The 16882-nt window shown below is 37.4% G+C and overlaps 1 protein-coding gene across 6 annotated transcripts; it reads left to right on the forward strand.

Annotated features, from left to right (window-relative positions):
- The first annotated feature begins 1710 nt into the window (after window positions 1–1710).
- On the forward strand, window positions 1711–16298 carry LOC104089783 (probable magnesium transporter NIPA8). 6 transcript variants are annotated; one of them, XM_009594750.4, is made up of 15 exons: window positions 1711–2082; window positions 2285–2495; window positions 4604–4691; window positions 4775–4836; window positions 8634–8719; window positions 8867–8940; window positions 9776–9878; window positions 13314–13442; window positions 13525–13624; window positions 13736–13855; window positions 14728–14818; window positions 14904–14967; window positions 15130–15226; window positions 15304–15574; window positions 15854–16298. In XM_009594750.4, exons 2-14 carry the CDS (start codon window positions 2403–2405, stop codon window positions 15532–15534), a joined length of 1338 nt encoding a protein of 445 aa, XP_009593045.1. In that variant the 5' UTR covers window positions 1711–2082; window positions 2285–2402; the 3' UTR covers window positions 15535–15574; window positions 15854–16298. The 6 variants fall into 6 exon arrangements, with proteins under 6 accessions (XP_009593045.1, XP_009593044.1, XP_009593047.1 ...); XM_009594749.4 differs by having other exon boundaries at window positions 15304–15517; XM_009594752.4 differs by lacking the exon at window positions 1711–2082 and having other exon boundaries at window positions 4576–4691; window positions 15304–15517.
- Window positions 16299–16882: the final 584 nt, after the last annotated feature.

A 16882-nucleotide genomic window follows, 5' to 3' on the forward strand; every position in this document is an offset into this window, starting at 1 on the left:
GATCTAGGGTTACCTACTCCTTTGAATACCACTCAAGAAGAGGATTCACCCATAGATTAGACTTCCTCTTCAGAGGAAGAAGAAATAGAAGAAAACTTACTATATGATGTTATTGTCTAACTTTGAAATGTATCTTTTGGTTTGAATGTTATCAACATGGTTTGCCTACAGCCAGAAAGGTTTATACTGGCCCTTTAATTGATTCTACCCATGTTACTGGTGATATTGGATATAAGCCTTCTAAAAGTTTGAAATGGAAAGGGAAGGAAGCTGTGACTCAAAGACAACTTCAAGTCCAAGCTGCAATGGCTAGAATCAAGACAAGGTCCCAATCCACTAGAATACAAACAAGATATAAGGTTATGGGGAAATCTCCCTCCAAGAAGACCACTTAAATTTCTCTACTGTTTGGATGTAGTATTTGATATACTAGACTTCTTTTTTGTTGAATTCGTGGGGTAACTGTTTTAGTTGAATTCATGAGGTGTCTGTTTTTTGTGGATACTGATGGTGGTACGCAACTTTATTTTGTGAACTTGTTTGTCATGTGTATGCCTAGCTGTATATGGACAACGTAGTTTAACTCTATTGTTTGATGTTAAATTCTGACTTTCTTTGTCAAATTACCAGCTATGTTGACAAAATGTTGTGATTGTGATTGGTTGTTTTTGTGGATACTAATGGTTGTTTTTATATAAATTGTGATTGGCATCAATTCCATATGTTGATAAAATGTTGACATAGTAGTGTCGAACAACATATCATATTGCTTAACTTCTATTACATATTACCGGATAACCATTATTTGTACATGAGCAAAATCAGATTCCAAAGTAAACTGAAAAATAATAGAAACCTTAGCATTCTTTCCCTCTTCGATAGTTTGCTAGTCTTCTTCAATAACCCAAAAATAACAATGTTTGCTTGCTCCGAAAATGGAGGTTCATACCACTGAAAAAATCAACAAGAATTTGTTTTCGGATAAAGACTACATCCAAAGAATCGTCGTCCAGAATTTGTAGTAGTCCATGCAACTTTTAAAGGAGCTGGCTTGCCACATCTACAAAAAATATTCATCTTCTTTCTTCCAAGTAAAAAAATGGTTGTTATTTGGGCAAAAAATAAGAGCCAAAATTTGGAGGATGAAATTTGGATGGACAAAGAATGTAAGAACAAAGAAAATGCTGAAGAATTAGAAAGAAGACAATAAATAAGGATGAGAATGGGGTTGTTACCGTTGGGGTCTTCATTTTTGGGGGAAAATGTATTTATTACCGTTAGGGATGGTTGTAGAATTGAGAAAGAAAAATATTCAACTGATATGGCAAAAAATATACTCCCCACGCGCACTCAGCCATTTGAACCAACTTTTACGGCCATATGGCAGGTTTGAGAGTAATAATATTCGAAAAAGTAAGCATAAGAATTAATTAAAATCACGTCTAATTAAAGTATACGCTCATTAAAAAGTATCGCTTTATACGGTCGTTAAAAAGTGTCAATGTGTACGCTCAAGTTCTGCCTTATTTAAAATTGAAAACCAATACGCTAATGACTAGGCTTTACCGACCGACAGGAAGGGTAACTCCTGAAAGGGTTGATAAGTTGTCACGCCATTTTTTATGAGGAAATGGACCCCTCAACCACAGCCTCTAGTTTGAGAAATGCCATATAAGTACTCTGTAGTAGGAGTATTTTTTTTTTTAGAAAATAATTATCTTTGAAAACAATAGAGTATAATAATATTATTACACGAAGTTCTTTTCATACTTCGCCAGGAACGCAAGAAAGGAAAGAAGGAAGAAAGACTCAAAGCCATCATCTTTGAGTTTCCCTGATCAAATTTATTTGTCTCCTTTGGCCGTTGAGCTTCCAATTTCATGTTAGGGTTCTCTTTTTCCCCCCCTTCCGCACAGGATTTAAATCTGCAGTCCGAGAAAGATAAAATTTGATATCTTTATGTGTATATATTGACTACCACAAGAAGAAAAAAATGAAGTTCATTGTTAGATCCGCTTAGCTTCTGGCTTTCCTTCAAATTTCAGACAATACATAGGTTTAAACCTGCCGGCCTCTTTCAAGGTAAACTTTCTCAAGCTCCTTTCCCTACCCCCACTTTCATTTTCCTAAACTTGAAGATCATTTTCGCGAAAAATTATTACTATACATTATGATCTCCAGTCGATCTTCAAAATCTCTCTCTCTTTTTAGTTATTTATTTATCACTTCTGCTTGGTCTTTGACCTTTGGCAAATTCTTTGATAACGTGTCTGCCTATTTATAGTCTTCCAAGTCCCAACCATCAGAGATCTGGTTGTCTTCCGTGGTGATGCTCCTGCTCCTAAAGTTGCAAAACCGGTACTCAGTTCACTGTGGACAAGTCCTCCTGATCTCTTCCATCCATGGGCGAGTGGGTAATTGGAGCGGTTATCAACTTGTTTGGTAGCGTTGCCATTAACTTTGGAACCAACCTCCTTAAATTAGGTCATGATGAGGTACTTTCTACCCTTTATTTTACACAACTACCTGCCCTGTGCTTTGCTTAGTTTTCCCTTCACAGCTCTACTTTTGCCATTTTTTAATTTATGGTCGTATAGGTAGTCTTAACGTAGCCAAATGTGTCATTGCTTAACTTAGAAAAGAGGAAATTGATTAGCTCTAGGTCTAATTTTGGTCAAGTATGGTGTCCATGTCCACGACAAATTATAATTATTGGGGCCTCCACATTTTATCATATGCAAGACTTTTTTTTTGTTGATAGAAAGTAAAAAAGAAGTCTTTCATTTCATGCTCATATATGGAATGCAAGACTTGCTGCTCCAAAGGGAATACGTTGGCATTGAACTTAAGCTTTATCCACTTTTCCTATTGTTTCTTTTCTCTATCTATTTTTACTCTTTTTTAATGAAAGGAAATAGGCCCACTTGTGGGATTATAATGGGTATGTTGTTGTTGTTTGTTGTTGAAAGGAAATAAGATTCCCAATGGTAATTTTGAGTTGACGGATGACTTTATACAAATAACTTGTTTGCTTGTACACTTTCATTCCCATTACACCTGTCTATAAATGGGTTTCTCTTTTAATCACAAACATTGATTGGACGCAATAAGAAGTATTCATGATGCATCAACTTTGAATTTAATGTGACATTGTCTGCTTAGGCTTATTCTTTTTTTTCTCTACATACATTGATGAGAGAGATGGATAGAGCATGTTCTTTTAGCCTTACTAGTCTATCCAACAATCTCAAATGTAAGTATTAAAGCAGATAATAGTGATTCGATACGGTTGGGCTACAAATGGAATTGTGATACACTTTGGTTATGCGTTGTCATAACATAGCTGCATAAGAAGTGTCTCAAACCATTGATCAGCTATAGAGTCACTATTAAGAAGAGTGGACCCCCATGCGTTCGAAACCTGTACCTAAGTGGCATAGCGCAGGGAGCTCGAGCTCAGTGAGCTCCCCAGTAATCACCCAAAAGTGGGTTGCAAGAGTTATTTACAATAAATCATAATTCACCCAAAAGTGGGTTGCAAGAGTTATTTACAAAAAATCATAATTCTTGAGGCAAACGATTAGAGGCTTAGGGGTGGAGGATGTTCTGAGAGTGGCCAATTAATCTGTCCATATCATATTAACAACCTTATCGCATGTGATTGTTCCATCCCATGGGGATTGGGTTCTTAACGAAGAGGCCTTTTATTGGTTACCAATCATTAGCTAATTATGAAGGATTCAAGGAATATCCAGTCTTCTCCTTTTCTGCCACCAACCTATTGATAGCAATACGGAGTGATATACTGTTTCCTATTTCCGTCATTCTGTCCAAGGCAGTCTTTTTCCCCCCTTATCCAGTAAGCTTCTTTTGTTTAATCGCCATTGTAATATATCACAAAGGTATGTAAGGAGTTTATCAGCCAACAGAACGTTATCTACGTGTTACATAACTTACTCCCTCCGTTTCAATTTATGTGACACATTTTCCTTATTAGTTCGTTCCAAAAAGAATGATTCATATTTTTATATTTGGAAATAACTTTTTATTTTACCTATTTTACCCATGGAAAAATTTTATAACAACAACAACAACAAACCCAGTGCAATCCCACACGTGGGGTCTGGGGAGGGCAGTATGTACGCAAACCTTACCCCTATGTTAATGACCCAACAAAGCTTTTAAGACCACAAGTTTCAAAAGTCTTTTTTTTCTTATACTTTATGCCTAATCAAATTACGTCACATAAATTGAAATGGAGGGAGTATGCATCTTAACATCTCTTCACATGCCCGAACCATCTCAACCTCGTTTCCCACGTCTCGTCCACCGCGGAGACCATACCTACCTTGCCCCGATTATCTTCATTTCTAACCATATCCCTCCTAGTATTTGACTGCCATGTGTTCAATGGTCGAAATTTGTATGATCCTCTAAGATCATATGCATTTTATATTTATCCGCTGCATGTTATGAGAGGTTGGAGTAATGATTTATTGTTCTGGCAGTATTTTGATATTTTTTGTTCTTTTCTTGTTATCCTCCTTACCGGAGGCTCAACTTGTATTTTCTTAGCAGCTCTAATGAATCATAAGTATTTCAGAGGGAGAAGCACTCTGTGCTGGGTAATGAGGGAACAGATGTAAAAGCTACGATGAAGCCTATTATATACTTCCAAACATGGAGAGTTGGTAAGCATTGCTTTTGGGTTTGTCCCTTTACAAGTATCTGATCCTTTTTTTTACTGTATTGATGGGTGTGAACTTTGAAGCAGGTATTGTATTCTTTGCTATAGGAAATTGTCTCAATTTCATTTCATTTGGATATGCTGCTCAGGTCAGTACTTATTGGTTCTAGTTCTAATTTGTCTTCATATTTAGTGGGCTATATTGACTTTGGGCAAGGGAAGTAGGTAGATTTGAGATAGGGGGAGGGAGGGGGGGGGGGAGGGGGAGAGAGAGAGGGAGAGATTACAACCAACTTGCCCAATGTTGTGTCGGGGTGTAAATCCATGGGGTTAGTGCTTGTATGGTTTGGGCTATAACCCAACTTACCCAAACTTATTTCTCCTTAATTCTTATCTTTAACTGAATCTCTTTCAGAAACGGCCCAACATCTGTAGAATAAGAGGGAAATTTTTTTTAAATAAAATTAAGTGTTCTTGCTCAACATCCACTTCTTTGCATTTTCATTTTCTTTACTTGCCTTTTCATTTTACTGTAATAAAATGTGTTGAAACAAGCTTGTGAGGTGTGTGACAGACATTATATTTGGTAAAGAAGCCTCATAGGTATTATCTATTGAAAACGATTTCAGGTTGTCTAAAAATGATTTTTGATTTACTTATTAAAAAGAAAAAGTTTTTTGATTTAGTTTAACCTCCTTTTTCTTGGTTTTCATTTTTTGTTTCAGAATTTCTACTAACTGATTTCCCATGGTTGAAATGGTACTTAACTAGAAATTGTTTGTTTAAAAGAAATAAGACAAATAAAAAAGATTCTTTGCCTTTCTCCTAATTTTATTTTCATAGTTTGCTTTTTATTGAAGATGAATATAAAATAAAGAAAAGTTTCCTCTTATTGATAGTTTTTTCTTGGAGGTTTGAATTGGTACTAGAACTTGGCTTGAATCTTACCGCCGCATGGGTGAAAAATAGAAGTTTTCCCTCTCTTATTGTTTAGCCTTTTATATGAGGTAGTGATAATATCCACAGAACCTTACAATTAGCAGGTGGTCGTTGCCAAGTTAAATGAACTATGAGTCCAAGTAGCATTCCCACGAGAAACTAGTTCATTAGAAAGTAAATATTTTTGATGAAGATTAATTAGAAAGTAAATAATAGGTTTATTACAAATATTTGTTGGTTCAAATGATCACTTATTATGAAAACGTTAAGTAGACTAATTTTAATTACTAAAACAACCAATTATGCAACTGAAAATAACACTTTAGGACGAAACCAATGAATAGAAACCTTGGGTTATGAATCCCCTTTCTTCCTAATTGTGGTGGGTTTCAATCTTCTAGCCTTGGGCACGTAATTACTCACACTAATCTGCCAATTATAGAAGAGCCTTTTCCCATTTAGCCAGTGTTGTCAAAGGTTCATTCGAGAGGTGCTTGATCCCCTGAAGCTTAGTAAAGGAAGCTTTGCCTTGCTTAAGCTGCGGTTCAGTGTAGGCAAGGCAATAATCTATGTGCCTCATTGCCCATGAGTTGTATCTTGAGTAGAAAGGGCAGCCCGGTGCACAAGGCATCCCGCGTTCACACAGGATCCGGGGAAGGGCCTCACCTAAGGGGTGTGATGTAGACAACTACCCTAGCATTAATGACTGCTTCCACGGCTCGAACCCGTGACCTATATAGGTCACACGGAGACAACTTTACCGTTGCTCCAAGGCTCCCCTTCTGTATCTTGAGGAGAGCGTTACTAAAGCATATATAATTGGAAAATAAGTATATGAATTGCTAAGTGAATGAATTTATTACCTTTTTTCTTGAATCACATATATATATTTTTATTTTTTCCCTTCATTGCGCATTTTCTTACTAAAGCCCACACTTTGGTTGCCTTTGCGCTTAAAGAACCTATAGACCTGGAGTGCTTTTTAGAGCTTTTCACCTTTGACAACATTGCATTTAGCGTAGGAGGATTAGTTAGAATGCTTTAGTAATAGGCCTAACTCTCTGGATACGCAGGATGGTAGGATATCTTCCGACTCTCCATCACAAATTAACCTAAGTAACTCAATTAATTAGTTAATCCGGCATTGTTCAATATAAACTGATTTGAGTTCCCGTCCCAACGTCCTATTCAACCTATTATGGGCACCCTACTTGTTGATCAGACTAGCAGAAAAAACACAAAGCAAGATTGAACAAAGTGAACATTCATCCAAGAATAACAAGAATGGAAGAATCAAATTAGATCAACAAAAGCAATATGGTTCAATACAATCCTAGCTTGGATGGTTAGTTATAATTCATAGTCAAGAACAATGCAAAACATATATAGATAAAAACTATCCATGAAAGGATATGAATAAAAAGAATAAGATTCAGGGAAAACAATATATCTTAGTCTTCAATCAGATAACTCTCCTAAGGTTGTGTTCTTTGCGTTGAAAGGATGCCCAAGGGTTGTTCTCCATCAAGATGCTTAGATTTTAAGAATCAAAAGATGACTATTTAAAGCTTGGGTTAAAGAGTTGCGGTCACACTCGCACTGTAAAAAAGAAAAAAGGAAAAAAGAAAGGAGAGCTGCGGTTGCAATTACCATCGCGGTTTGAACACTAGCTCAAATCAATTTCAGCACTTCAATTTGGCATTCGGTAGTTAAGGTGCCACAGTCACTGCATTACTTGGAACTCTTGTCTCAGTTGGACTTCTTTTTCTCTCTCTTCTATTCATCAGCTTTTATTTCCATCTTGCTTTCTCATTACCACTTCTCATCTAATCTTCTTCCTATGCATCAAAAACACACAACCATGAGATTTATCCAAAAATTAATCGAAAACGGGTAAAGAATAAGTGCAATTGATACTTGATAGGGGAATTGCCACAAATATTATGCAAAATATCATACTTATCAGGTGGTTCACACAATTCAATACAAGTTGCTTGTATTTTGACTAAATCTATGAAGTAAATCATGCATAACTTAATTTACATTGATGTAGCATAATGGTAAAATCTTAATATGGATAGCTTCTTACTGTTCTTGGTTGTTATTCAACATAAGTAAGTGAACTTAGTACTTATGTTGCTACTTTTAGAAAAAGTAAAGTAAAGAATAAAAAGAAAATGGTCTAAACGGAATTAGGGCTTTAGTTTTTAATTTAATTGACAGGTTTACGAGAAGTCCAATGGTTGGGTACCAGCATGTAGCCAGTTGGACTACAGGGATGTAACCTGTTCGGTGTACCAATGACTACAAGGATTGAGTGTACCATCAAGGCTAATTTTTCGCTCCCATCCAGCCATCCCTGAGTTGGTCACCTTCCCAGCCCATCAAACATTTTGCTGGTTAGGTTGATTATAATAGAAGGATCAAAGATTGATACTGCTGTAGTTATTCTCTAAGTTGCGCGGACTCTTCGATTTTGGTGCCGTCCCCGTCACGATACTAGACGGGGACGGGAGCGGGAGCGGGATACGTCCCGGATTCGGTCAACTGACTTCGGACACTTTGACCGGAGTCCATCGACAAATTTGGGAGAAAAATTGAGATTTTGATTTCTCAAAATAAAAAATAAAACAAATTTCGGAGAATGAAAGATTGAATTCTACAATATTCGTGCAAGTTTTTCACAGAATATCTCTCAATATTTATAATATTTTTATAGCTCTATTTTTATTAGCCGAATCCCCCCACCCGTATCCATATCCGGATCTGCATCCCCGAATCTTAAAATTTAGATTTTGCCGAATCCGATACTCGGATCTGTCCCCGTATTGGATACCCGCACCCGAGTCTTAGCAACTTAGGTTATTCTCCTGCGCATCTCTTTGCGTGACACATTATCTGTTGGCTTTTACACAGTTTCAGAGCATTAGCAGCAATGTTTACTTTTCTTTGATGATGCATATTTTTGTTTTTTTCCTTGATCATCGTGGTATTTCCTTTTCGGCAGTCACTTCTAGCAGCTTTGGGATCTATACAATTTGTCTCAAACATCGCCTTTGCCTACTTTGTTTTGAACAAAACAGTGACAATCAAGTAAGCTAACATTTAAACTTCTTCTATCAAAATCAATAAGGATCCGAGTCTAAACTACCAGCAATTCAGAGAATTGATTGTTGATTTATAGTAATTATTATCCTTGTTATACAAGCTACGGTCTGATAAATATCTTTCGCATTGCAGAGTATTGGTAGCTACTGCCTTTATTGTTCTTGGAAACATCTTTCTTGTAGCCTTTGGCAACCACCAGTCGCCTGGTATGTGATGGAAGGTGAAGATTGTTGTTTTTGTTGCTTATATCTTTGTTTTACCATGTGTCGTTTATAATTGTCCTATATCATGAGTGTACAGAAGATTGGGTGTCTGCCACAGATTGTCATATTTGTAGAGTATCATATCTTTTCTAGGTTCTCTAAATGTTGGTATACTAGTATACGGGAGTTGCTCCCAGTATAAATAATTTTTTTTACCTTGTAAGAAAAATGTCTCATGCCATGAAAATCCGGGTTTAACGCAACCGGAAAAGTTAGATTATGAGGTGAGGATTGTTCAAAATCATATCAAGAGCCCGTTTCCTTAGCCAATGTGGGACACTTCAGAGTAAATGGGGGTGCTAAGAATTTTTTCCAACAATAGAAAGAAGTCATTCTTTGAGACAGACTAGAAAGAAAGTGTCACCCTTCGGGGGTTGCCCGGTTGGTTTGCAGGGCGGTCATCCATACGGATGACCTGGGATCGAATCCCCCTCAATGCCTTCTGGGTTGAGCCTGTCGCACATGGATTGCCTAGTGCGGTTTACCTCCCCTGTGTGGTTTGCAGGCTATTACACAGGGGGAGGTTTACCCAGTGCGCACCAAGTGTAGCGGCTGCGGGTTTCCCTCTTATAAAAAAAAAAGAAAGTGTCACATAAAATGGGACTGAGGAGTAACTTTTTAACATATTTCAAACTTTGCATATGCTCCGCTTTCTAGTAATGTATGATTGTTATATGCTTCATTACCTTATGAAAAGGCAAAAAAAAAAAAAAAAAAGAATAAAAGATTGTTGCATGCTCCCAACAGATTATAATTTATTATCCTCCTTTGTTTGTAGTTTACACGCCGGAGCAGTTGGCTGAGAAGTACAGCAACATTACGTTTCTTCTTTACAGTCTCACTTTAGTCTTAGTCGTTGCTTTACATCATTCAATATACAAGTAAGTCACAATGGTACAGTCAATAATTTCTGCACATTCTTTTAGTATCAAGTAATAGTATATTGTTAAAGTACTGTGTCAAGTTACTCTGACTTCTAAAAACTTAGCCTGCTAGAAGTAATGGACTTGGGATATATTCCTTCAAAGTGTAAGTTTCAGGTGAAAATGAAAACCGTTGGCTATAAACTGTGCCGCTTGCTCCTTGTGTTGTCTCTCCCGCCTTCCTCTTGCGCACCAACTTGTTCTTCGTTCTCCAAGCATGCTTATACCTGCCACGGCTAAAGTGACTACTATAAGAATTGCTATGTACGCCTTCCTATTCTTCATGGCTATAATTATGCTCAAATATCTACTTAAGTGAGGGTATTTCTACTTTTATAAATCAGGTTCACAGGGGATTGCTCTTAGTTGTTTTATATGTTCAATGGAGTTAAGTGCCCAGGAAACTAGTTGAAATAGACAAAGTGAGCCTTAGCTGATACCTTCAGGGGCTAAGTTTAATATTCTACATTTTGATAATCTTTACTGAAAAGATTGCTCTCCTTCACAACATATCATTTAATTCCATTCTTAAATTTCATAACCAATCAAACCAGAACCAATAAAATGGGCAGAGGGAGTATAAATTAGCAGGAATTACAGGGTCACCGTTGCATTTAGAGGCACGTATACTGGTAAATGTAAAAGTGGACGCTAAGGAGCTGTTTGGTCAGAAGTTTTTAGAAAGAGAAACTCTCCCTTCTCTCTAGGTTCTCCCTGGTTTCAGAAATACAATGCTCTCGACAATCGAACTGCTTATTTCTGGACTGATACAAATTTTCCAAGTAACACAAGACTTTTTTTTGGAGTGAAATACCATTAAAGGCATCCATTGAGGCATCCTATTGACCAGTTGAAAATTTCCTCTGATGAGGTTGTCCTGAGTGAGGCATGCCCCTTTTAGCGCAGTCCAAATGAAGCATGATATCTTTGGGGGAGCTTGGTTTTCCAAACTAATTTCCAGTGCCATTGATTGACCATCATCTTATTAAAGCTCAAATGTGCATAGCCTCCTGTTGACTGTGTAAATACTGCTGCAACCCCATTTCAAACTGTCTCCAACCTGATTATCAATGTTGCAATTCTCCAGATTTTTATGCAAAGTCGAGAGATCTTCTATTTCCTCCTCGTGTAAGTTCTTCCTTAGGTTAAGTTCCAGGGGTTACCATCTCTGTGCTGAGAAATAGAAGAGTTTTGGTATCTGGCTATGCTGAGTAGGTTTGGAAATCTTCTTTCAGTGTGGAATCTCCTATCCATTTGTCTAACCAAAATCTAATGTGATTCCCATCCCCCTACCTCAAAGTGAGTGTTACTGAAGAATTCCCCCCATAGGTTATTAATGGTCTTCCACAATCCAGTTCCATGCGCTAGTCTGGTTGGTTTGGTACACCAGTGGGTGCTACTGCGATGTTTAGCCATAGTTACCTCCTCCCGTAGACCCTTGATTAAACCTCCAGTGCCACTTCATAAGCATGCACTTACCATGTATAACAAGATCTTTGATACTGAGGCCACCAAAAGCTTTAGGTAGAGTGACTTTGGACCGCTTCACCAGGTGTAATTTGTGTGCTTAACTGTCGCTTTCCCATAAGAAAGTACTTCTAATTTTGTTAAGCTGTTTTAAGACTTTGGCAAGGAGGGGAAAAAGAGACATACACTGTTGATCCTTCCTCCTAATGAGAGATACTGTTTTTGCCATGTAGTAAGTCTTTTCTCAAAATTTTCAACAACCCTATTCCATATTTCAGCCGACTTGTGTTTGGCACTCAAAGGAAGGTCCAAATAAGTGGATGGAAAGCAACCAACATTGCAGCACATGATAACCAATTCCTCTAGATCAGGTACCATATTAAGAGGGTAAATTACACTTTTCAGCATGTTAATATGGAGATCAGACATTGCTTCTAAAATCATGAGGGTGAGGTTTAGGTATAGAACTTGGGTTTTTTCAGCACCATATAAAAAAAGTGTCATCTGCAAGAGTAGATGTGAGATAAACACAGAGTTAACACAACTATTTCCTATCCTGAAACCCTCGGGCCACAGTATCTGCTTGGCTTTTTCTAGCATACAGCTAAGCCCCTCCATATCAAGGATGAAGAGGAAAGATGAAAGAGGATCGCCTGTTTGATTGCTCTCATAGGAAACAAGAAACCCACTGGACTTCTGTTGATAAGGATAGAATACTTGACTATACATGTTGTATCTTATCCATCTAATCCACTTTTACCTAAAGCCCATCTTCCTGAGTATTGAGATTAGGAATGCCCAATTTAGCTTGTCAAAGGCTTTTTCAATGTCAAACTTGAATAGGAGACTTGCTTCCCCATTTTTCTGCTTCCAATTCAGGACTCCATTAGCAATGAGTGTAGCATCTATGATTTGCCTGCCTTTAATACAATCATTTTGGTACCCTGAACCTGAAACCAGTTTTCTAATTATCCTTTTCTTACAGCCAGCACCTTATCTGTGATTTTGTAGAAACTGACAATAAGGCTGATAGGTCATAGGTATGTATGTAGTCACTGAGTGCCGGCTCAATTTCTTTTTGGAGTGAGGGGAATGAATGAAGCATTGAAGGACCTTACCATATGACAGTTGTGATGAAAGTGATTGAGGGCTCCAAGCACCTCATATTTGACTGTGTCTCAATTCTTATGATAAAAGGCCTTTGTAAAACCATTAGGTCCACAAGCTTTATCAGGAGTACATGAGTTGATAGCAACTAGCACTTCTTCCTCACCAAACTCTGTCTCTAGATCCTTACTTTCTTCTACTGTTAAACATCCCATCCCTTCAAAAGTGGCTGTAGGTCTCCAGCTTTCATCCTGAATGAAGATTCTGATAGAAGTTGAGAATTTCTTCCTTGATGAGTTCTTTATCTTCAATAATCTCCCCCCCCACCAATAATTTGTCAATGTTAATATCTTCTGAAAGAATTTGGTGTTTTTGTCACCGTCCTTCAACCACCAATACCTAGATTTTTGTCTCCATGAGGCCTCTTCTGCCTTAGCCAACTGCTGGATTTCCACTTTAAAGTTCATAATTTGAGTTTTTTCCTCCTGGGTCTGCATTCATACTTCGGTAGCTTGTTCAAATAGGAGGAGTTCATCCAATGCTTTGCTTGCCCTGATTTCCACCTTGGGAAAAAGGCTTCTCTGTTAGTTAATTGGAGTTATTTGAGACAACTGAGAATTTGAAGACAAATTAATAGGGAATATGGAGTAGTCTGCTCCCAGGAATCGGATATCCTTCTAAACATCTCAGCAGTACAGAGCACGATGTTAAAATTTGAAAAACAAGGAATCATGATTTGTCATGTTTTCTATAGACCTATATTGGAAAAAGAGGATGCTTATCTTGGTAGTTCTTGCAAATCTAATGTTAATCATGCAGGAGAGGAGAATTATTGCTTGCTGTACCGATGAATGAAAATAAGCCCTGTTGGCGCATGCTGCTTCCATTTTCATATGCAGTTGTTTCAGGTGCTGTTGGATCATGTTCAGTATTGTTTGCAAAGTCTCTGTAAGTGGCATACATGGTTCTTTGCCTTCTGATGGAAGAACTGTATCTTATACATTTGACCCTGGTTACTTCTATTTTGCAGTTCAAACATGTTAAGATTGTCCATGTCAAGTGGTTATTCATTGCACAGCTGGTTCACGTATTCCATGCTCCTGTTGTTTCTTAGTACAGCTGGATTTTGGGTAATAGAATGATGCACTTGTTCGTTGCTTTGTCATTCAACTGTTGTAATATAGAATACTTGAACATGTGTTCTTTAACTGATTCTGTTCTCGAATTTTTTATTGTCGCAGATGGCACGGTTAAATGAAGGACTTTCGTTCTTTGATGCGATACTTATTGTCCCTATGTTTCAAATCGCTTGGACTTTTTTCTCCATTTGTACAGGATTTGTGTACTTTCAGGAATACCAGGTTTGCTCTTTCTCCAGTGTGTACGGAAGGGCATGTGCATCTCCTCGCTTTTTCCCTTTCTAAAATGAATGTAAAGAATGAGAAAGGGATATATGCTGAGAATAAATTGCTTGATTGTTTTCTCAAGTATGTTGGAGTTTAAATAGTTTTTGCAAGTAATCCTAAAAGGAAAGAAAAATAATTCCTATTTTTAATTACACAGTTTTAAGGATTCTAAACCTTTCCCATATTTACAACGAATGAGCTCTTGCCATACTAATAATTTCTCTATTGGTAACTCTCTGTCAAGTTGGAGTGTACATATTGTATGCTCTTAATATGCCACTAACACACTAAATTCTGGAGCGACGTGAGTGACTTTGTCAGAATAGCTGCTAATTGTTCACTCGGTTTGATAAAAGCTGCCGAAGTGCACCTTTGACTCAAACTTTTGCCGAATGAATGACAATGTACTTCTATATGCTTTGTTCTCTCATGAAATACTGGGTTTAGAGCAATGTGTATTGCAGCTTGATTGTCACAGATCAATTGCGTTGGTGCATCTCCTCCACACCTTAACTCTTTAAGAAGTTGCTTTAGCGACATAAGCTCACATGTAGCCTAAGCCATTACTTGGTATTCTGCCTTTGCGCTTGATCTAGTTGCTACATCTTGCTTTTTGCTTTTTTGGTGTAATAGATTTCCTCCTATAATAAGACCACAGTTCTGGTTATAAAAAAAAAAAAAAAAGACCACAGTTCTAGTTACACAATTATTTGGATTCTAAACCTTTCTCATAGTTATAAGAAATGGGCCTTGTGACAATTGTTTCAACATTGAACTTTTCAAGTGAGTTTGCAGACTAAAAACTAATACATTTTGAATTTACACAGGTATTTGATGCTTTAAGAACAACAATGTTCATTCTTGGAATGATTTCTGTGTTTGTGGGCATTTCTTTGCTAGCACCAGATGAATCAAAAGGTATTGCTACTTTTGATCTCAGGTTCTTGGTAATAAAAATTAAAATGTGCCTAGGGCATGAAAGACTGAACAATAATATCTGCAGGAGGTGAAGTGAAGGATGGTTCTTTAGTTTCAACAACTTCAAATTTGTCGCAGGATGAGGAGAGGTATGTAGTCTAGACCTTATTAGGCAGACGTTGGTTATTGGAGATTGAATAGTAAATTCTTGCTTTTATCTTGTCTTTAATTCCTAATGGTTAAAAGTGCTTAGTAATATGACCTTTATTTCCTAGTTGCTGCCTTTTTATTGGTAAATGTGCACATGCCAGGCTGTTCATGCAATCTGAAGACTCCCAAATTAAGGATATAAGATCATTTGGACGAGTTATGCTGATGAAAACTGCTAATATGATTGTCAAGGCAAAGGTTCTGTGTTTGTTTGTATTCCCTATTCCACGAAGGAGATTTCATGCTTACAAATCTTAAGGGTATACTTCCTGCAGGCTGCATGTTCAGTATCACTAGGCTTCGGGGGAGACTCGCTTCATGCATCTTCAGTGCTGGTGATGCCCATGGTCTCGTCGAAAATAACCGGCTTCCGAGGAGGTGGTCTTGATCGGGCTAAATTATTATCTGCTCGAGGCCCAGGTTGGAGCAAATTTGCAGTTGATGAGGATGGTGAGACAATCCTGGAGACAACTGCAATGCTGCCCCAAGGTATCAACTTGGACTAGGAGAGCGTGGCATTGATTTGTAGAGACCGACATGACAATGGTGGTTATTTCTTCGCCTTTATGGAGAATATTCAAGAGTCTCTTTACATCCCACTTATTTTATGTATGCTTAATTCCACTCGTAGTCTGACAGAAGGCAGCAAGGCGCTGGGTTGGGTTGGGGAGGGGAACAACAAATATGTTAGAGGTAGAGCTAGTAGCCTGATTTGGAAGGGGATTATAGTATGTTGGACGAAAGCACTGCGTTAGAGTGTTCATTTCTCTTTCATTTTTTTAAATAGAGGCAACTAATGATAATCTTATAAATTGTTTTTTGTAGTTTACGACAAACTACGCTGGACTGCGAGGCAAGATTTGGACACTTCTGCACTAGCTGCTGGCAGTTGATAGTTTGAGATTGTGTGATTGTTTTTCTAGTGTAAATAGTGTTTTGGTTTCCTGTCCGGTGCATGTGATTCTGGCTGCCACGTGATCAACTGCATAACCCTAAAATAGATGATTCTTTTAGAAATATGAACTCTAGATATACTAAGGTCAAGAATTTCGATTAATTGATAGGAGTGGGGTGGGACAACTAATAACAGTTCGAAACTTGGATGGTCCATATCGAGCCAAGTAGTTAGACAAACACAAAACTGCTCGTCTAGAATTACATATCTTTATATGCGTGTTGTACGGAAAATAGTAGAAGTTCAGATGCGGCTTTGGTAGTTCATTGGGCACCGCCCACATTTTATATTAAGTGAACCTTTTTCTCTGCCTAATTTTTTTTTTCCCCTCAAAATTGTTCATGCGAACTTTTAGAAATCAAAGTTTTATCTTTTCTAACCCTTTTTAAGATAAACGTAGAATTTATTATATCATTATAATACTGCTATCTGTATTTTAATCAAACACTGTTGTCCTACAGCTAACGCAGTACAGTAGAAGTCTAGGGGTGACAAAAGGGTCGGTGTTGCATCCCGTACCTTAGCATTAGGATGTGACGTAGTAAATCCACATGAGTTCGAAGGGATTATGTTTATTAGGAGGTTATAGTGGGTTTAAGACATTATTATTATGATACCCTGTAAGTTTACAACGTTGATACCATTAGATATTATGATAGTGTGGTATTTTCTTTCAAGTGGAGTATTTTAGTAAGAGTTTTATAAGTATAATTTTGGATAGTTACCATTATTACTATTTTCGAATATGGTAAATTATACACATAATATGAGAAAGTTTATAAATGAGATTTTCTTTATTGTAAAAATAAAAGTTATTTTCTCACAAAAGAAGGTTATGTTTTTACCATTTTAAGAATTAAGCGTACGCAAATTTGTTCTCTTTATATGAGATTAGGAAA

The sequence above is a fragment of the Nicotiana tomentosiformis genome, chromosome 2 (assembly GCF_000390325.3).
Source record: "Nicotiana tomentosiformis chromosome 2, ASM39032v3, whole genome shotgun sequence".
NCBI classification, from domain to species: Eukaryota; Viridiplantae; Streptophyta; class Magnoliopsida; order Solanales; family Solanaceae; genus Nicotiana; species Nicotiana tomentosiformis.